This window comes from Lithobates pipiens, unplaced genomic scaffold (assembly GCF_037356315.1).
Source record: "Lithobates pipiens isolate NorthernLeopardFrog02 unplaced genomic scaffold, aLitPip1_a1.2 Scaffold_8, whole genome shotgun sequence".
NCBI classification, from domain to species: domain Eukaryota; kingdom Metazoa; phylum Chordata; class Amphibia; order Anura; family Ranidae; genus Lithobates; species Lithobates pipiens.
This window is the reverse complement of record NW_027507903.1, coordinates 86,996,507-87,019,140: the sequence shown is the minus strand read 5'-3', so window position 1 is coordinate 87,019,140 and position 22,634 is coordinate 86,996,507. Positions and strand designations below refer to the sequence as shown.

Here is a 22,634-nt window from a genome sequence, read left to right as displayed (position 1 = left end):
TAGCCCTCTGACTCCCCCCCCCCCCCCCCCCCCCCCCCCCCTTGCACACTGCATGATGTCATAAGCCTAGGCTAATGACCAGACATAGAGGAAGTGGGCTGTATAAGGTATTTACTAGAAGAAGGAAAATGTTTTGCCATCCAAAGTTAAAACAGCAGAAGATTTAACCATTTAAGAACTAGCCTCGTTTTAAGATTTTGGTGTTTGCATGTTGAAAACAGGTTTGTTGTGGCAGCAGCTGCTGCCGTTGCCAGGAGATCCATCTTCTAACTGCCGACGTATATGTACATGACCCGGTCAGTAAGTGGTTAATGGGTGGAAAGATGAGAAAAATTACTGAAGGTCCACTTTAAATGGGGCTACCTTTTTAAAGAATGGAAGACCTTTTTTATATGGGGCAGTGTAGTCTAGCTGAGGTCTCTGTTCTTGTGCTAAAGTATAAGCAGCTCCCAGACTGATGCAGAACGATTAACTCCTCCTCCGTTTAGGGCTAATCGATTTACACTCAAACCCTTGCCGAAACACCAGTGCAGAAGAGTTATCTACCACCAGTGAAAGTAAATTCCAATGGACATGGGTGAAAACATTTCCTTTTGGTAAACGTGTAGATCTAGATAACATCAAGTGGACTTTTCAAGTTTTCAACAAGACTTTCAAAATGTTACAATAAACTTTTTAAAAGATGTTTAGATGAACCGTCCTCTCTGCTTTACTTTGTCTACACTGTGCCACAATGTCCTGGTCATCCTTCATTTTGCTTTTTGTTCTGTACTTTTTAGGGGGTTGTGTGACATTTTGGCTCTGTAAGAGAAATTTGAAACATAGGTATAATGTAGGGGAATGGCTTCTGTTGACATTTTAGAAAGGTATAAGGCAGAGAAGTGCTTAAAAGAAGTATCCAGTATACAATTTTGAACATGCCCAACAATGTAACCAGCTTGATCAGCACCAGATTATAATCTTCCAAATTTGTAACAAATTGGCCGTCTAATTCGACCCGCTTGCAGTTAAAGGGTAAGCAAGGTTTTCTCAAAACATGAGATTCACATTGTTTGCCTTTTTCAAAAAAGGAATTTGAGCTGGAGTCTCAAGATGTAAGTGACCAAGATGATAGTGATGAAGTAAAGGATACTGAGGAGCATGATGAAGAAAATTCTAAGTCTGTCACAGTGCTATCCCCAGAAGGCATGACGTGCAATGAATCGCAGCCTGTCCCTGCAGAAGAAGACTCTGAAAAAGAACCTCAAAACCAAGTATGCTGAGTGGTTACTTTGAAATCACAGTAAAATCATATATTTACTTCGTGGCTGCAAATTGAGTTTTAAATTGCTCTGCTGTGGGTGTTTTGAAAATGAGCAAAAAGGGTATCGCTCTATAATTTTTCTTTTTTTTTTTTCTATTTGTATTGTTTGCTTTGAAAATCTTAAAACTGAAAAATTCTATTTGGCAGCGGGATTCTGCTTTTTTACTCCTTTTTTTTCCTGATTAATTTTATGAAGCTTTGAAACTTTTGCATTGGGGTTATTTCCTTTCAATTCCTTTCCTATAGAACAACCGTAATAGATTATAAATCTCTGCAAAATGTTGTTACTTGTTTCAACATCTCCCTATAAGTGACACAATTGCCAATTTAAAAATATTTTGTTTGTATATTAGAGACCAACAAAAGTTTGTTTTCAGTAATTGAATTCAAACAGTCAAACTCTTTCTATTTAAATTACACACTGATTATATTTCAAGCCTTTCTTTTAACTTTGATTATGGCTTACAGCTAGTGAAAACTCAAAATTGAGTGTGTCAAAAAATTGTATAGTATACACTAGTGTTGCACGATCGTTAAAAAATGGTTGTCTTCCGTCAACCCTCCCTTACGATGCTAATCAACTATTTCTGCGATTCCATGAAAACTGTGCAGAGCTGAGCTGTGAAAAGCCTCCATGCTGAGAGAGAACAGATAAAAAATTTTTTTTTAAGTTCTCTTTAGATCAAAGGAATGAGCCTTCTATCTGTAAAGGTCAGTTTAACCACTTAAAGACAACCTTTTTACAGTTGTTGCTTATGAGTTAAAATGGATATATATATATATATATATATATATATTAGGGATGCACCGAAATTTCGGCCGCCGAAACATATCGGCCGAAAATGGCCCTTTCGGCAAAAAGCCGAAAGAGAATTTCCGCCGATACTGGTGCCGAAAATGGGGCGGGGCGTGGCCCCGCCCCCGGTGCCGCCCATCACGGGGGGGGGGTCCTTCTATCCTTAGCTCTCTTGCTCCCCTCCCTCCTCACCTATGCTGCAGTCAGCCTGTGGGGTCTCGCTCTGAAGTCCCCCTCTCCACAGCGGTGGCTGTATGTCTCCTCAGCCGATGTGTAAATCGGCTGTGCAGGACCTGGGCTCTATGTTCACTGTGAAAGTGAAACCAAAGCAGAGGCGTCTAGCAGTGTGTGCTGTGCTCTCTGCCTCCCCCTAGAGTGCAGTACCCAGCATGGAGATTAATGAAGAGCTGCAGCTGCCAATTTAAAAAAAAGACTGTCTATATATGTTTGTATGCCTGTGTGTTGTGTGTGTTGTATGTATGTGTGTTATATGTGTGCATGTATGTATGTGTGCATGTATGTATGTGTATATATATATATATATATGTATATATGTATGTATGTATGTGCATGTTTATATGTATGTATGTATGTATGTATGTATGTATGTGCATGTTTATATGTATGTGTGTTAAGTGTGTATGTGTGTGTGTGTGTGTGTGTGTGCACGCGTTTTTATATGTGTATGTTTATATGCACTGGTGAGGCACAGGCAGGCTACATGGCGGGCACTGGTAGGCTGCTGGCACAGTGAGGCTGCATTGATCTCCTGTAGCATGTCTGCAATCTCTGACCAGCTCCTGTAGCATGCCTGCAGTCTCTGACCAGCTCCTGTACCATGTCTGCAGTCTCTGACCAGCTCCTGTACCATGTCCGCAGTCTCTGACCATCTCCTGTACCATGTCCGCAGTCTCTGACCATCTCCTGTACCATGCCTGCAGTCTCTGACCATCTGATGTATGAAAATATTTTTTAAAAACAGTCATTTTCGGTATCGGTGCTGTTTCGGTTTCGGTTTTCGGCCTAGTGTATTTTTCATTTTCGGTATTGGTTTCGGCACCAAAAAACCCATTCGGTGCACCCCTAATATATATATATATATATATATATATATATATATATATATATATATATATATATATATATATATATATATATATATATATATATATATATATATATATATATATATATATATATATATATATATATAATTTTTTTTTTTTTTTGCTAGAAACTTTCTTGGAACCCGCAAACATTTTATAGCTGTGTGGATTTTTTTTTTTTGCAGAGACCGTAGATAATAAAATGGCAGTCATTGTAATATTTTGCACTGTATTTGCTCAGCGGTCTTTGAAAGAAGATTTTGGGGAAAAAATAAACTTCAATTAATAAAAAAAAAAACCCAGTAAAGTTAGCCCAATATTTTTTTGAAAAATGTGAAAGGTGTTATGCTGCAAGAATCATGATCTTTCTTCTAAGAAAAAACTGATTCTCATTTTATCCCGAATCGTGCACCTCTAGTATGCATTGAGTATTTGCTCATGGCTCCTTTTGCATGAATTGCTGTATTAATGGGGTGTGGCATGGAGTCTTTCAGCCTGCGGCACTGCTGGGGTGTTATGGAAGACAAGGTTGCTTTGTTAAAAGTATTCAGCTCACCTGCGTTGTTGGGGTCTGGTGTCTCATCTTCCTTTTAACAATACCCCACAGATTCTCTAAGGTTTAGGTCAAGCGAGTTTGCTGGCCAATCGAGCATGTTGATTCCATGATCATTAAACCAGGTATTGGTACTTTTGGCATTGTGGGCAGGTGCTAAGTCCTGCTGGCAAATGAAATCTGTGTCTCCATAAAGCTGGTCAGCAGAGGAAAGCATAAAGTGCTCAAGAATTTCCTAGTAGAGGGCTGCACTGACTTGGTCCACTGTGTTTTGTCAAGTCTAGACGCCAACAGAAGACATTGCTCCCTAAATCATCACGTACTATGGAAACTTCACACTTACCCTTGTGCAATTTTGATTCTGTGCCTCTCCATTCTGCCTTCAGACTCGGGGAGCTTGATTTCCGAATGAAATGCCACCATCAATAATAATTTAGGGAGCTATGTTGTCTGCTGGTGTTATAACGTTCAGAGTCAGTGCAGCCTTCTAGCAGGTAACTCTAGAGCACGTTAAGCTTCCCTCTGCTGACCAGCTTTATGGAGATGCCGATTTCATTTGCCAGCAGGACTTAGCACCTGCCCACACTGTCAAAAGTACCAATACCTGGTTTAATGATCATCATATTGCTGTGCTTTATTGGCTAGCAAACTCGCCTGACTGAAACCCCATAGAGAATCTGTGGGGTATTGTCGAGAGAAAGATGAGATGCCAGACCCAATAAAACAGATGAGCTGAAGGCTGCTATTAAAGCAACCTGGGCTTCCATAACACTTTAGCAGTGCCACAGGCTGATAACCTTCATGCCCCGACTAAGTATTAAATGCCTACTGTATGTTGACTTTTTCAGTAAGCCAACATTTCTGTATTAGAAATGATTTTCATATTAGTTTTATATAATCTAATTTTCGGAGATTCTGAATTTTGGGTTTTCACTACCTGTAAGCCATAATCCTCAAAATGAAAAGAGAAATGCTTGAGGTCTTAACACTGTGTGTAGCGCATCCATATAAATTGAGTTTAACTTACTGAATTACTGAAATGACCTTTTTGATTTCAGTGGTGTGTGTGTGTGTGTGTGTGCGCGTGTGTGTGTGTGCGCGTGTGTGTGTGTGCGCGTGTGTGTGTGTGTGCGCGTGTGTGTGTGTGTGCGCGCGTGTGTGTGCGCGCGTGTGTGTGTGTGTGCGCGCGTGTGTGTGTGCGCGCGTGTGTGTGTGCACCTATCCACCCCATCACACAGCTTAGTCACGTTTGTGACAGTTCCTGGTTTTTGCCTTTTATCTCCAGCATGCTCATTGAACAATGAACCAGCCTCATCACACCTTTCTAGTAAGAGGTGAAGTGTAAGGCAGCAAAGGTTACCTGGGAACAAGTGAGGTTATTTTCTGGGTGTGCAGTTTGGAAGAGGATTTGTGTTCAGTCATAAGTACTTTGGCTGGAAAAAACATAAACCTTGATTTGTTAATGTGCATAGGGTTATGCTTGTAACTCCTCTGTAAGCTCTTGAGGTATGACTCGCATGAATTCTCTTGCTTTTTGCAGCTTTTGGGTTTTATTTTTATTTTTTAAATGTATGCATTTTATTTTATTGCCTTTCCACATAAGCACATCTAATTTTTTATTTTTTTTTTGAATGGTAACTACATATCTTCTGTTGCTGGTATATTTTTAGTGGTATATGTGGACTATGATTTTTCTCATCCATTTTTATGTTGTGTGGTGGGTGTGGGTTTATTTTTTACACTGGCATTTTTTCCCCCAAAATGATTAGATTGCTGGTTTTTAATGTTACATAAAAATGTGTAGTTGCCAGGTGAACTTGTAGGTGTGACTAATATCTTAGAAGACCTAAAACGCCATACACACAAGCTGAATGTCAAGTGGCGTTGGCAGATTCAATAGAAACTGGCCGGCATTTGGCCTGTGTGTACTGCAGCCAGTCTAACAGAAGCCTACTTCTGACGAAGGGACGTGGCCAAGAATTGGAGCACTGACCAGAGTGGTGGTGGTTGGGGCTGTCCCCCCTTGTCAGGGCACAAAAGAACAGCAGGGGAGATCACTGTACTCATCACATTGTCAGTACAGCACACCCTTAATAACCAGACCAATTTTCAGCTTTCGGTGCTCTCACATTTTGAATGACAATTACTCAGTCATGCAACACTGGACCTATATGAACTTTTTGTCCTTTTTTTCACACAAATGGAGCTTTCTTTTGGTGGTATTTAATCACCTCTGGGTTTTTTATTTTTTGTGCTATAAAAGAAAAAATACAGAAAATTCTGTAAAAAAAAAAAAATGAATTTTTCTTTGTTATAAAATTTAGCAGATTAGTAATTTTTTTTCTTCATGAATTTTGGCCAAAATTTATACTACTACATATCTTTGGTAAAAATAAGTACAAATTGGTGGATATTATTTGGTCTTTGTGAAAGTTACAGGGTCCACAAGCTATGGTGCCAATATCTGAAAACTGATCACACCTGAAGTACTGACGGCCTATTTCAATTCTTGAGACCCCAACATGCCAGAAAAGTACAAATACCCCCCAAATGACCACTTTTTGAAAAGGAGACATTCCAAGGTATTTAGTAAGAGGCATGATGATTTTTTTGAAGTTGTCATTTTTTTCCCACAATTCTTTGCAAAATCAAGATTTTTTTTTTTTCTTTTTTTTTTACAATTATTTATTTATTTTTTCACAAAATTGTCATACATTATCAGTTTATTTCTCACACACAGCATATGCATACCACTAATTACACCCCAAAACACATTCTGCTATTAGTCCCGAGTACGGCGATACCACATGTGTGAGACTTTTAAACAGTGTGGCCACATACAGAGGTCCAACATGCAGGGAGCGCCATCAGGCGTTCTGGAGCACCCAGGACAATTCTGACATTTCTCTCCTATATATAAAAAGCATCATTTATTTGCTAGAAAATTACATAGAATCCCAAAACATTATATACGTTTTTTTAGCAAACACCCTGGAGAATACAATGGTGGTCGTTGCAATTTTTTATCTCGCACGGTATTTGCGCAGCAATTTTTCGAATGCTTTTTTTTTTGGAAAAAAAACAGTAAAGTTAGCCCAATTTTTGCATAATGTGAAAGATGAAGTTACGCTGAGTAAATGGATGCCTAACATGTCACTCTTCAAAATTGCACACGCTCGTGGAATGGCGCCAAATGTCGCTACTTAAAAATCCTCATAGGCGACGATTACAATTTTTTTTTTACTGGTTATAGGTTTTGCGTTCTAGAGGAGGTCTAGGACTAGAATTATTGCTCTCGCTCTAATGTTCGCAGCGATACCTCACATGTGTGGTTTGAACACCGTTTTCATTTGTGGGCGGGACTTGCGTATGCGTTGTCTTCTGCATGCGAGCACATGGGGACATGGGCGCTTTAAAAAAAAAAAAAAATTTTTCATTTTGCTTTATTTTAGTTTGACATTCCCCCCCCCCCCCAAAAAATAAATTTTTTTGATCACTTTTATTGCTATTACAAGGAATGTAAACATCCCTTATAATAGGAATATGGCATGACAGGTCCTCTTTACAGTGAGATATGGGGTCAATAAGACGTCCCCGGTAAGAGCGGTGGGAGGGGGGGGGGACGTCCCCTCCCGCTCCTCCGGATTAACAGCCGAGCGGCTTGTAGCCGCATTGTTATGGCTGGAAAACCAATTGTCCGCTCAGAAAAACGGTACCGGGGTGATGCCTGCAGGTGCTGACATCATCCCGGTATAACCCCCGGAAGCCGAGTACGCACATCTGCGTACGCTCGGCAGCAAGGGGTTAATCATGAGTAATTTGCTTTCTACATGAGTTGAAGGAAGATTTTAACTGGTTTTTAAAAATGTTATCTGAGAAATGTGTAAACATGTTTGTTTTATAGTTTGTGAAATATAAAATTTGTTTATACAGATGAAGCTAGGATTTTTTAAATTTTATTCCAGTGGGCTAAACCAAAAATGGCTTGCAGATCGCTGAGCTGATGTATTCTGAACGACCCACCCCTGAGCCAGCCAAACCCCCTAATGTCTTGTGAATGAATAGAATGCTAACAGCAGTGCATTAAAACCAAGGAAAAAATTTGTATTTAATTAGAAAAAAATGCTCACCAAACTGTTAATTGCATTGTACAGTGAGTAAAGTTATTATTTGATCCCCTACAGCAGGGGTGGCCAACCAGACAAAGACCAAGAGCCACATTTTTTACCAAGTTACCGCAAAGAGCCACATCATACGCATGGGCACACATGAACATCACCCCATCTCTTCCTCATACACACCTACTTTTGCTCAGCTGGATTTATTGTAAATGTCACACACTGTTTTAACACTACAAAGACCACAGGCCAGTCATTTTCAACAATGAACACAGTGTGCACTCTCACACAGACAAACTCTGTTTAACCAAATCCATAACAAGAATAATGGAACAATTTTACCACACATTTTTCCTTTTTATTATGCGCATTATATGTGTTATTTAGTGAGACTTCTGGCAATCCTTGTCTTGAACAATCCTGTTCAAATCTGGCTTGTACTCCGTTGTAACTCGAAGCAATTCTTTCACATGGGTGTCGGTCAGAACAGACCGATGCTTCGATTTCACGTGTTTCAGGGTGGAAAACAGACTCTCATACATTTGTTGACCCAAACATTGACAGTATCTTAAGAGCAGCTTGTTTGACATTGGGGTATTTTACCATTGGCACGTTTCCAAAACTCAATGGTCCCTTCCTTTTAAAGCAGGTTTCAGTTGGTCCTCTTCACGAAGATCAATCATCTCCATCTCAGCCGCACCCTCATCTATGACTAGTGGGGCTTTCAAACAGTCCGTCTCACAGCACAGCATGTCAACCAAAAAGGCCAGATCCATAACCCACTCGAGGTCCGAGCGCTGTGGGACAGTCCTTGTTGTTCTCTAACATGAACAGTTTCACAGCATCCAAAAGCTGGAAGAAGTGAGAGAGTACCTGGCCTTTTGACAGCCACCAGTGCAGTGTAGCGGCAGGTCACCTGAAAGCCCTTGGTCCAGCTCAGCGATGAGATTATTGAATTGCCGGTGGTGAAGCGCATGTGTATGGATGTAGTTGACGATTGCCATCACAGGCTTCATGACACTGTCCAAATTCAATGTTTTAGACACAAGTTGCGCGCTGTGTATGATGCAGTGGAAATTCCAAAACTCTGGAAATGTTTGGTCAGCTTTGCACAGCCCTACAAGCCCGTTCACAGATCCAATAATGGCCGGCGCTCCATCTGTGGCTATTGCAGTTAGTTTTGCTATGGGCAGATTTGCTTTCACAAATGCATCCATCATTGTATCTTTCACATCTATGCCACGGGTTCTGTCTTTTAAAGGCATAATATCGAGGAGTTCCTCTTTGATCAAACAATCGTTTGACACAGACCGTACAAATATTGCCAATTGAGCCTGGTCTTGTATGTCACAACTCTCATCCAATGTGACACTAAAATACTCACAAGCTTGAAGATCAGAGTGCAACTTTGACTGAATAGACGTGTTAATGGCTGATATTCTGTGCTCAACAGTGTGGCGGGACAGTTGGAGGTCTGATACCATTCGGTTTAGTTTGTCGATTTTCAGGAGACAAGATTTCAACCACGTCAGAGGCATTTTTTAATGAACTCCCCTTCATTGTGTGGCTTTTTGGCCTGTGCAATGTTCCAAGCCAGTTGATACGATGCAAGCGTTACAGTCTGTGTGCTTTGTAAGTTTTTGGAAAAACTTTGCCTGCTTTTCTGTCTGACTTTTCAAAGTAACCAACTTGTGCTTGCGAAGTTCAGTCCCTTTTGGAAATTCCTGGTCGATGTTGGCATGGAGTGAGCTAAAGTGGCGCTGAAGGTTTGAAGCTTTGAAATGCGACAAGGACACCTGACATATAAGGCAGAATGGCTTTCCATTACGTTCAACAAAAAAAATATAAACTCTCCCACTCTGTTAAAAACGTCCTGTGTTCATCTTCATATTTTCGTTTTGCTGTGCATTGTTTCCCTGCCATTTTGAGCGTGAAAGGTTTACTCAAATGATTTTGCTCTTGCTGAAAAACTGCCCACATGCGCATTTGACGAAAATACTGTAGCGACCCTGCAGCAATGTTGAGTGTTACAGATATAGATGACAGAGCAAGAGGACGGCAGAGTGAGGGGTGAGTGGAGGTGTGTGTGAGAGCGGATGGCGAACGACTGGAAAAGAGTAAGGAAGAGAAACGGATTGTTGAAACGAAGATTGTTTTTTTTGTGGTGTTGAACATAAGAGCCGCATGCGGCTCGGGAGCCGTGGGTTGGCCACCCCTGCCCTACATATTTTTTAAGTTTGCCCACTTACAAAGAAATGAAGGCTCTATAATTGTATTTATAGGTGTATTTTAAGTGATTAGATGACTATCAACCAAAAATCCAGGAAAAAACACATGACCCAAATATTGATTTGCAGTTCTGTGGGTAAAATAACTACTTGATCCCCCAAACAAAACATGACTTGATTACTTGAACGTTAACCCTTGTTGGCAAACAGAGTTAAGACCTTTCTTCTTCAGGTTTGCGCACCTCTCAGAAGGGTTTGTGGTCCACGCTTCAGATGTATTCTAAACCCTTAAAGCGGGAGTCCACCGGGACTCCGCTTTTTTTTTTTTTTAAAGCCAGCAGCTACTAATACTGCAGCTGCTGACTTTTAAAATAGTGACACTTACCTGTCCAGCGCGCCCGCGATGTCGGCACCTGAAGCCGATCTCTAGATCGTCTCTCGAGTGCTGCCGCCGCTATCTTGGGTATGGGAATCAGGAAATGGAGCCTTTCGGCTTCATTTCCCGGTTCCCTACTGCGCATGCGCAAGTCGCGCTGTGCAATAAGGACGGTCCCTGCTGCCTCTGGGATCTGTGCTTTTCCCAGCAGGCAGTGGGGCACTTACGGAAAGGGGCGGGCACTTGCGGAAAGGGGCGTAATCTACGCCCCTTTCCGCAGAGAGCTATCCCGGAAGTGGGTGCAGATACCTGTACTGTACAGGTATCTGCACCCCCCTCCCCCCTGAAATGTGCCGGAGGGGGGGAGGGTTCCGATGAGCGGAAGGTCCACTTTAGGGTGGACCTCCGCTTTTAAGGTTTCTTGGTTGCTGCTTTGCCACTGTAAGTTCAGCTCCTGCCATACGTGTTTTTTTTTTTTTTTTTTTTTTTAGGATTAAGGTCTGGATTCTGGCTAGGCCACTCCATGACCTTAATGTGCTTCTTCCACCACTCCTTTGTTGCCTTAACGGTTTATTTTGGGTCACTGTCATGCTGGATGACCCTTCCATTATCAATCTACAGCGTTCTGCCTGAGGGATGAAGGTTCTCATCCAGGATGTTAAAATACTTGGGTCCTGCACATTGGCCCCTTAATGCCGGAAAGTCCGTCTTTACCTTTTAGCAGTGAAACACCCCCAAAGCATCATGTTTCCACCTCCAAGCTTGACTGCAGGGATAGTGTTCTTGGGGTCATAGTATTTTTATTCCTCTAAACACGGCGAGTCCTCCTTCTCAAGAAGACGCATGGCAAGGAACATCTAAATGATTCAGAGGACTGGGAGAAAGTACTGTAGTCGGATAAGTCCAAAATTTTAGCTTTTTGGCATTAACTGGATTTGTGTTTGGAGGAAGAAATGCTGGGGCCATGTATTGTAAAATCTTGGATGAGAACCACCTACCTCTAAAGATGGGTCATCAACCTTAAAGCACTTGTTAACCTAAAAAAATAAAAAAAATCCTGCCCCTTCTAAAGTGCATGCAAACCCTCACCTATACCCAGTGAAGTGAACAGCCTCAGATGATACACTGGGATGAAACAAATCTCCCTGCCAGATTTATTTGTATATCTGCTGTCTTCAGTTTTTATATACTCATTATACTGTTAAAAGTTAAGCCATTGGGTGATTTTCTCTTCCTGTTCAACACTGCCGAAGTCTGGGCATACAGCCAAGACACCTGATTGGAGAAAAGGCACACCCCCTCTCATAGGTAGACACTTTCAGGGGTCTGCTAATCTATATATATAGCATTCTCCCCAACACAAAACTTGGGCTGCTTTTATCTCCTGCGTATTCTATAGCACAGTGCTTGTGCTGTGTAATTTTGCCCCTGTAATACCAAAAAAAAATAAAAATACCTGACTATGCCGCTATGTCTTCGCTCTATGCTTGCCAGGCAATGTTTCTCCACCAAGTACTAAGTCATTGTTTGGGCATCAAATACTTATTTTGCTCACGGAACTGCAACAAACTTTAGAACATTTGTATCATGTTTTCTGTATTTTTGCTTGATATTCTGTCTCTCACTTTAAAATACCCCCCTATAATAAACATTATAGGTCCTTAATTTCTTTACGTGGGCAAGCTTAGAAAATCTGCAGAGGTTTCAATTTCCCCACTGTAGCATATAATGTAAAGCATATAAACCATAACCGCAAATGATACCCAAGACTTGGCAAGCTGTCGATCTCACCACCACACTTGGCACAGTCTGACATCACTGCCAGTTATGTCACTTTCACCTACATCAGTTCCTGCACACGCCCAGCAGCATCCTGACATGTTTTGTCTGTATCGCCTTTTACACAAACTCTTTTCTCAAAGTTGTTAAAGACTAAACCTGTTGGGATGCTGTTTGATGTGAACAGGAAGTGACGCAAGATTCTTGGTCAGGCATGGTGATGTCGATCCTTGCCTGGTATCATCTGTCTGGATTTTGGGAGTATTTGAAGCCTTGCATACCCTGAGCCTTGTCTTATCACCATGCAATTTCATCTTCTAAAGGACATGCTGGCAACTGTCCTATAAAACGTGCCCCCAGCTCATACAGTTAACTGCTTGGCGTTCTGCTTGCTGCCTTGTGGTGTTGACATCTGCATAGAATCCGGTTTCCCTCTTGAATATATGTCCATTAAAGTTCTCTTAAAGTGGAAGTAAAGCCTCCCATCATTCCCAGCCATGGAGTCTGCCATCTTGGCATCTGTGTAAGCTTCAACTGCCATGATGCTGCACATGTGATCAGTTATGACACCAGCCATTGGATGGTTTGACAGTTTGGTTGACAGTTCAACCAATGTGACAGCATTTCCGGCATGCCGGGAATGTAACTTTTTATTTATTTATTTTTTTTTACTATTAAATCAATGGGTTTACTCGCGCTTTTAGCTCGCTCAGTGTGACTGGTTCTTTTGTTCTATTGGCTGAGTTTTTACTACAGTCCTGCAACGCTTCATGGGCAAAATCACCCAGTTATTTTCTCACTTAACACAGAGGCCTCAAGTGCTCTCCACTCCTCCAGGATACCTGAGCTTGAGGGTTTCTTGGCTATTAGTTGCTAAAACTTTCTATTCTGAGTCATTCCAGTCTTTTTTTTTTTTTTATTTTTATTTTTTTTTTTTCTTCTGATGAACGAGTCCCTGAGGTGTCACAGTCCGATGCAATTATTCCCAAATTCTTAAGTTGGTTGACTGTAGCAGTTTTTGTATAAACTTATCGCGACTTGAAGTTTCGCCTGTCGATTTGTCGTCGCCCCTCCCCCCCCCCACCTTTTTACTTTTTAACCCCAACTGTGGATTCAGCAGTGTCTACCATACCAGTAGAGGATGCACTTGTCTTAGTTTTGCTATACTCAGGACCCTGCGTTCGCTATATCTATTCTTCCATAGTGGAAATGTAGTAATTTTTGTTAATTTAAACCGCTAAATACCTTTTCTCATCTGCATTTTATAGCAGTCTTGTGACTTTCTGTCAGTATGACTGGTTAATCTTGGAGTTTTCATTCTTCTTTTGACTGTCCTATGAGGCTGCATGACCCCTGCCTCTGGACACTGCTGAATGGCCCTGTGCCAAAAAAACAAACAAAAAAAGATCTAGCACTGCACAACAAACCAAGCATGTGTAGACTTGCTGCTCTGTACTATGGCTGATGGATTGGGGTCATTAAGAGGATCGGAAGTCGGGATTAAATGGCCTTTACACAATGTGTAAGATTAGCCCCTTAGATTCCACAGTGAGTATAACAAACATGCTTTATTGCATGTACAGACTGGTTTTACCGTCCAATGGGCACACCAGCATTTCTTTCTCTTTGTGATCCCTACACTGCCAGTTTGTGGCCCTACCCTTTTTGGCTACGTGTCTGTTCCTTGGGTATTCATCAATGTGCTGTTGGCTCTACTGTACTCTTGTTGTATCTCTATTGGGGGAATGCCAAGATGACCTGCTGATGGAATAATCGATGTACTGTTGGACAACTTGCCTGTGACTATCAAGATGTTAGTGGCTCAGATGGATCCTGTACCTTCAGAAATTGGTTTCTGGAACCATTTGCAGTATCTGAATACAGCTCAGGCCAAAGTATTTCTTGCCCATGAGAAATTTCAGAAACTCCCATTTAAAATCTGCAGTGTAGGCATTGTCTGCCTGACTTTCTGTTAATGCGTGAAAGTCTTGAGCCTGAGTGCCCGTTCACACAGGGGTGACACGACTTGCAGCGTGACTCGGACGCGACCTGCACACGACTTCAGCAGCTACTTGCAAAACGACTACTGTATAGAAGTCAATGCAAGTTGCCTGAAGTCGCCCCAAAAATAGTACAGGAACCTTTTTCTAAGTCGGAGCGACTTGAGTTGCTCCTATTAGACCCCATTCACACCTGAGCGTTTTGTAGCTTGAAGCCTGAAGCTACAAAACGCTAGAGGGGAAAAATTCTATTCTCAATGGAGATGGTTCACATCTCCACTACATGTTGCCTGAAGCCGAACGCCTGAAGCTCAAACAAGTTCCGGATCCTTTTTTTTGTCGCTCGAATTGAGCAGATTTGGGCGTTTTTCTTCTTTTAACATTGTTGACCTTTTGCCCCGCACAAAATCTCTGTAAAAAAAAAAAAAAAAAAACGCAGAAAAAACTGCTTAAACGCTACGCTCAGGTGTGAATGCAGCCTTAGAACGGTTCCATAGTACAAAACGGAGCGCGACTTGTCAGGCGACTAAGTCGCCTGACAAGTCGTGGTAGTGTGAACGGGCACTAATGGTAGCTTTATTTTTTATTTTTTTGGCAGTCACACTTGCTTAATTACAAATCTACAAAACAACTTCGTGAGATGTGTCTGTCAATCAAGTAACTGTACAGACTGATTTTATTTGTACTACATGCCAGGTTTGCTCTGGAATCTGGCTCTAGGATCAGCAAAGTCTTATCTTTGGGAAGGTGATCACTACTGATGGAAGGATGGAGAGTCCTGGGCACCCTTTAATGGTTTAAAGGGCATATGAGATTCCTACAATGCTAAAGGCTACTTCTCTTCATAAGACCTGGAAGACATTTGGTGTGCATCTGTTTTTCCACCCTAGAGTTTTCTCTGTGGGATGAATTCTCTCCTTTCTGGGTCTAGACCAGCCTTTTGGCTGTCGGCAGAATTAAGGGCAAGGATTCTGCCCTTTTTGTCTAGTTTCAGAAACCTTTGGCTTTTCACTTCTGGATTAAGATGTTGGTACAGTGTTTCCTGTGTACCACCCCTCCTTTTGACTTAGTGGGGTCTGTATTGGAATCAAATGGTTTCTGAAGCACTGGAAAACCATTACAGACATTCCTCCCTCGTTTTATTCCCTGTAGGCATCACCTCTGTGATTTTTTTTTTGTTAAGGAAGATTGATTTCTGTAATCCCTGATATAATGCATTTATATTTTTTAGCTTCTTGTGTATTTGCACGCTCTCTCTCTCTCCCCTCTCTCATAATGCAACAACACTGAAGAAATTTGTTTACTGCAATGTAAAGTAGTGAGTGTACAGCTTGTATAACAATGTGAATTTGCTGTCCCCTCAAAATTATCTTGCACAGCCATTAATGTCCAAACCGCTGGCCATAAGTGAGCACACTCCTAATTGAAAATGTCCAATTTGGGGCCCAAAGTGTCAACGATTATTTTCCAGCACTGCCTTAACCCTCATGGGCATGGACAGTGGCAACCTGTGACGCTCTGTTGGAGTACTCTTCCACTCCATTACATCCTCCACCTTCTGTTTTGAACTGTGAGCACTCAAGTCAGAGCAACTGCACTAATCTGATGTTAGTACTTCAATCTCCCCTTCTGTGCTATGCTGTGGGCAGACCTTTTTCGGTCATTGGCCTTCGACAGAAGCCGGCCTGGATACAATACACACAGGCCGAATGTCAGACCTTTTTTCTGTTGACTTGGCCAATGCCACCCACCATTTGGCCCATGTATACTAGGCTTTACACATGAGTTGGGCAATCTCTATGATTAAGAGTCGGTCTAGTATATGAGGTAGCATTTTCAAATTTTTTTTTGTTATAAAGCGCAAGTAAAAATGTACTTCTGTTGAAATGTGTTTAATTTGTATGATGGCATGGTTTTTTTTTTTTTTTTTTTTGTTTTCCTCCCTTTATTTGCTTTGGTAGAACAGAATGTCTGTCATATCTGTATACTTCCTGATCCTGTCTTAAAAAAAATTAAGCTTTGTTCCTTTCACTGTAGTCTTAAATAAGCTATAGCTCTGATTTTAATATCCTGGTGATTTGCCTAAGGAGCCTCTGTGTGTGTGTGTGTGTGTGTGTGTGTGTATGTATGTATGTATATATAAAATATTTAAAAAAAAAAATTGTTTTTTATTAGAAAAAAAATGCCTATTTTAATAAAATAAAATACATGGGGGGGGGGGGGGTTGAAAACTAGAGCAGACAAACCGTAACAGCTGTTTACTAACCAATCAGTCAATAACTTAAGCTTTGAAAATGAAGGCTAGAGACTTTTGAAACCTCTTGACCCCCCTCTTGGGAAGTCGGTTCACAGTAACAAAATAAATGGAGTTGGCTACTAAATGAGTATTTAGGAAGACCCCTGATGGCTTTACTTTGTTTCCCTGCAAAGCATAATGGGCTACTATGCATCGCATAGTAGCCCATTGTGTGTCGCTTACTTGACACAGGAGCCAGCAATGTCCCCTATTTCCTCGCTGGCTTGAAGCGTCCATCTTCCTGCCGGAGTCTGGTGATTTCAATCTTGCGCGTGTGTATGGGAGCCGACAGTCACAGCATGTCGTTAAATGAAAACGGCACGCCGTGACCCTTCTTTAGTGCACATGCGCCAAGTACATCAGCGCATGTGCAGAAGTCCTTGTACGGGGAATTGTAAATATCTCCTAAACCATGTAGGTTTAGGAGATCTTTGCAGCACCTACAGGTAAGCCTTAATCTAGTTTACAACCACTTTAAAAGCGGCTTGCAGTAATAGATTTGTGTTTTTCTGTGTATTGATCGTAAATTAGACCAAGTCTGCTGGATTTGTCATTCTACTTCTGCGTGTATGTACTTGATCAGTCGGTGCCAAGAACGCTAGCTGTAGAAAGCTGTAGCCCTTTTCTTGTGGGTTTTTTATTTTGGCAAAACTATACTCCTATAAAAGCTTATGGCTGAAATGCAGAATGCCAGCATTTTTCAGAGTTGGAGAGTTTTTCCAGCCAATGTGCATGGACACCTAGGATAACATGCTGGGTAGTTTGACTGCAGGGAAAAACGTCTGAAGCCAAAAACAGCAGCTATGTAAATGTCCAGTGTGCATTAGGCCTTAAAGTGGACTGAAGTTCTTGATTGCCTCCTCTCCAATGCTTATGTCCCTAAGGTCCTTTTTCTACCGGATGCTGGTATATAGCTGTCTTGATTGGCCTGCTTGGGATAACATAACTCCTAGTATGAGTATCAGTTTAGTCCTCCTGACACAAACACAATGAATGCCAGAAATCTAAATTGAGCCATGCATGAGTAGCTCAGTTGCAAAATTCTGCAGAACACTGCATGCAGGTGTTGCAATTAGCATGCCTGCGTGTAAGATATTTTTTTTATTTTTATTTTTTTCCCATTTTGATTCAGGGTGATTTAAGATTCCAATATGTGAAAATCAACAAGGCACTCCTCTTCAAAAGACCTAAAGTGAAGTTTATGATTAGGGCTTACCAAAAAAAATATTTTTCTAGTAAGACTTGGAACAAGTATTTAAGTACTTTTGACTTTCCAGGTTTGCCTACTAAATACATTCTCTTCCCCTCTATTCTACACTCAAGGGAAGAGTTTTAATAACTGAACAAGATGGTCAAGTGACCGACTGATTTTTGTCCTCAAGGTCTAGCGGGGTAAATAAAGATAGCATGCCTTTTTTGTGGCACATGTTAAATTAATCCAGTGGACCTGTATAGGTTGCTTTATAACTTATGCTTTTTATATTTTTAAAGCCTTTATAACATTTTTTTTTTCATTTAGGATGAAAACCAGGATACCCAAACTTTTTCTGATCATGATGTTGTTCCTGATGTAAGTTTTCCACTTTCTCTGGGAAAGAAGATAAATTTAAGTCAGATAGCAATTAAAATTGTATTATGAAGTGAAACAAGTCCAGCTTGAGCTCGTTTTGGCTGGGCTTCTCCTATGGGTCACAGGAGTGGAATTTGTTTTGCACTCCTGTGGCTTATTTTTCAGCAGAGAGTGGTCTCAAGTCTACTTATTGCTGATGTTTGCAGAATCATTCCATTCACTGCGTCATCACGACAGTCTGTATCCGCCAGGTGGCTGAACTGATGCCTGTCTCAGCCTCTCAGCGAGCTGCTGAGAGACTGAGACGGCCGCTCCCTGCCCTCCACAGCTCAGCGCACCAGTGAGCGTGGGGTGGGGGTGCCAGAGTGGCGTGAACTGAGCCATTGACTATGTTCAATCGCTCTGTTCTCAGTGCAGACCTGGCGGATCGGACCAATGCTGCATCCACCTTGGAAAGTTCATGTGAGGGGGGGGGGGTGGGGGGTTATAATCCCATACATTCCTTTAAAATGCTCAGTCTTTAAACAAAATTCCCACGTGTAGTGTAATTTGGTACAAATCTATCTTTGTGTGTATCATTTTAGATTTACATTAGCTGCATTGTCATGGAATAAATTAAACTTCTGTCATGGATTGCTTTCAAGCCGTCAAGGGAAAGTGTTTTACCTTGGGACACATTGCTTTTATTTTCTGATTGCATCATGTTGGTTCAGGGTTTACTTTTCAGTTTAGGAGAAACGTAAGGGAGTTGTAAAGGCGGATGTTTTTTTTTATCTTAATGCATTAAGATAAAAAACCTTGTGTTTAGCAGCCGCCCCATTGCACCCCCTTATGACTTGAGCTCCATCTCTCTCCAGCGATGTCCACCAATGTCTAAGCCGGTCGGACCATCTGACAACCGCGGTCATCAATTGGCAAAGATGGGTGTGGCTTTGTGTCTGAATGGACACAGAGCTGTTGGCTCCAGTGCCCCCATTGCAAGCTGCTGACTGTAGGTACCCTCGATGGGGAGGGGCCAGGAGCAGCAAAGGGAGACCTAAGAAGAGTAGGTTCTGGACTGCTCTGTGCAAAACCTATTGAACAGAGCAGGTAAGTGTTGACTAGTATTTATGTTTATGTGCATACACCTCAATCATTGTAGTAGTATGGACATATACATATCTAGATCTGAGAGATCTTGTACAAAAGAGGTAGTTCTATCAGCAATACACATTTATTTATAGGGTTACATAATATATACAAATTACACACCAGACCGTATTTGCATCACAATATACAGGGTAGGTCCCCTGGCTTACATGATATTTACAAATTACTCACAGAACCATATTTACAATACAATATAAGGTGCAAGTTCAGAGTGAGTTTACCTGTTAACTTCAGGTCAGCCCATGGTGACTGCCGTGTGCTCCCACACCAGAGTGAGTTGGCTTGCTCTCAAAGCATTATATCCCCCCCCTACTTTCTGTAGTTGGCTAATATAATTCTCCCTAATTGGTCACTGTACCTAGTCAATGTATATTGGGAACAGCCTGATTGGATGAGTCAACGAAAGCTGTTTACTTCCCAGGTGAGATGTTATCAGGGAAAACAAAAGGCCAAGCTTTGAAGTTGAACCAATTACAGTAACACCAACACAACACTCAATACTTTACATATATATTTAAATCTAATGGAAATATATTTCTAATTACAATATTGTACAGGTATTAATGGAGATTTCACATAAACTCATAAGGCTACATAAGTATAACGTGGTGTGTGGAGAAAAAAAAGTGTGTGTGTATGTATGTGTGTATGTATGTATAGAATATTTTTTTTTTTTTTATATATACGAGGCTTTACAATGATTTTAAGCTGCGTTATACCCAAAACCAATTTTTGTTTTCTATTTTAGCCGCCCCCTATATTCACCTGGTGATCTGGCTAGTAACACCTGATAGAATAGACACTACTCTGCATGAGGGTGCACTTTTGGTCAGAGTTGGACAGCAGTATTGCCAGTCTGGGGAGAGATGTTGTTGTGTTTAGAAGTAATAGATTTAAATACAGTAACAATACAATACAGTAACAAATTTAAAATTAACTCCAACTAATACTCTGTAATGAGTTACAGCAAACATGTTTTCTTTTTTGGCATAAAGGGTTTGTGTAAATTAAAGCTGATCATTTTAGGAACCCATGTCTGTGTTAAATGGTCTGTCTCATCCCTGTAACTGACTTTCTCTTGAAAAACAGACTGGCTGGATCACCAGATGAAAATAGCTTAGTTTAGCTACCATGGTTATCTCCTAAACCTGCATGGAATCTTTGTGTGGCTTTTTTTATTTGTTAGTGGTTTTTACAGCCACTTTAAAGCAGCGTTGAACCCAAAATCAAACATTTTCTTATATCGTAGCATACCCCTTTTCTTAGATGTGATGACTGTATTTGTTATCTTTTGACATCTTTATTTTCTGGTGATCCAGCCGGTCTGTTTTTCAACAGAACGAGCTCTCCTTAAGATTTCTATTTACCACTGATGGGTGCTTTCAATTATTTGGCTCTTATTTATTCATGTAAAAAATTTTTAACCAAAAGGGGAAAAGAAACTATAGTTGTAATTATCGGCCGATATTTGCCGTTTTTTAAATAATCTGCATCGGCCGATTGTTCTGATAAAAAGCCGATTTAGAACTACAGCTGGACTTTGAAATGACTTCTGTAAGAAGTCAGTGTGAGTTGCCTGAGTCCTCATAGAAACACTTTCCTCCTCTCTGGGCAGACTGCCAAGAAAAGAACTAAATGATACAATGTTTACACTTCAATGAATTAAGTCATCTCTGTGTGTAGAAGTTCCCAGTTTAACCATTTAAAGACTAAATCTTTTCTGACACTTGTTGCTTACAAGTAAAAATCCTGTATTTTCTGCCAGAAAATCACTTAGACCCCCCCAAAAATTATATATATTTTTTTAGCAGAGATCCTAGGGAATAAAATAGCGGTTGTTGCAATATTTTATGTCACACGGCATTTGCACAGAGGTCTTTCAAATGCATTTTTTGGGGAAAAAAATACACTATTTAAAAATAAAATAAAAACAGTAAAGTTAGCCCATTTTTTTTTTGCTTCAGTGCATGTTTGTAGTGCAAGAAAATGCTCTTCCGCGAATTGTGATTGCTAGTTTCATTAACGGCACCTCAAGCACGATGTGCGTTTACAGCAGGCTTCTGAGACTGGCAGCAAAACATTTCTCATGGGCGCTTTGTCTCATGCTCTGGAATTGGCAAGTGTGATTGCAGCCTAAAACTAGCCATCTCTGGCTGCTTTCAAAGCTTGTTTTATTTACTACTTGATAAAATAGTTTAACGAATACCTCCCTCTGTCCCAAGATTGTGGCAAGAAACCAACTCTTAGCTGCTACAACCTATTGTAGTTTGTAGATATTCCTTGAGATTTTAAGCAGTGAATTTAAGGCCTGGTTCACACTATTGCAGGAACTGCTCCTGGTCCCGCACCCGCAACCACCCAGTCAAAATGCGCTGCTGTTTAAGACCAAACAAGATTGCCATTCATTCGTAAAGGCACCCACACACATTTTAAAACTTAAGCCCATTTATGGGTGTCCAAAACGGTCGGAAAATTGCATGCAGTAAAAGCACCATGCAATTTCCCAGCTGCTGTAATTTGAAAATGGTAAGCAACTTTTTTCCTGCATTAAGTGCTGGCACATCAGCCCACTCAAATGAACGGGCTGCCGTGCCTGCCCAAATGTGGCCCAGAGACCCATAATCGTATGCAGCAGGCCTAAAGCTGGAACTAAAGGCAAAACTTCTTGCATTGTTGTTTTTTTGCCATCTGTGTCCCATTGAGGAGAATTCTCTTCACCTTCTGTCCCATAGCCAAAACAGGAACTGACCGTAAATCCCTTCAAATTGAGGGAATCCTGGTGTGTCAGAATTAGTGTCCCCAAGTTAGGACTCCCCCGCCCCCCCCCCCTCCTATTAGGGTTCTGATGTCAACCCAAAATTTGTGATTTTTGCCTTTAGTTACACCTTAATATCCATGTGTGGTTTATTAAAATAAAGCTTTAAATAGTGTGTCCATCCGTCCTAATGCATTCTAAAAACCTGAAATTGTGTTAAATATTCTGGTACACTTTAATTGAATTTTTATTTTTTTATTTTTTTTAAATTAGGAAGGCGAAGAGGAAGATAATGATAAAGGTTAGTCTACAATTTTATTTTTCTTGCAGCTTTTATTAATATTGCTCATCATGTGAGACCCAATAAGGCTGTCTACTTAATTTTTTGGAAATTAATGGAATAAAGAAGGCAAACAACTTTTCATATCTGAGATGCAGTAAACCAAAAAAAAAAAATATATATATATATATATATATTATATGTATATGTATTTTTTATATACACGGTAAGTAGGCATTTTTAACATGCCGAATTAAAAGGTTGGTGTAAACCTAATTTTCTTTTGGAAACTATAATGCTGCATATGACGACCATTTGGAGGACA

General features: G+C 40.8%; 1 protein-coding gene across 5 annotated transcripts in view; it reads left to right on the top strand.

Moving 5' to 3' along the window:
• SLTM (SAFB like transcription modulator) overlaps positions 1–22,634 on the top strand; it is a 147,328-nt gene that overhangs the window by 76,884 nt on the left and 47,810 nt on the right. For 3 of the 5 annotated variants that reach the window (XM_077474176.1, XM_077474174.1, XM_077474173.1), the window contains exons 4-6: positions 1,071–1,253; positions 18,075–18,125; positions 22,303–22,330. In XM_077474176.1, the coding sequence (XP_077330302.1) occupies positions 1,071–1,253; positions 18,075–18,125; positions 22,303–22,330 (262 nt within the window). The remainder of the gene's footprint in view (positions 1–1,070; positions 1,254–18,074; positions 18,126–22,302; positions 22,331–22,634) is intronic. The other 2 variants (XM_077474175.1, XM_077474177.1) reach the window with 2 other exon arrangements.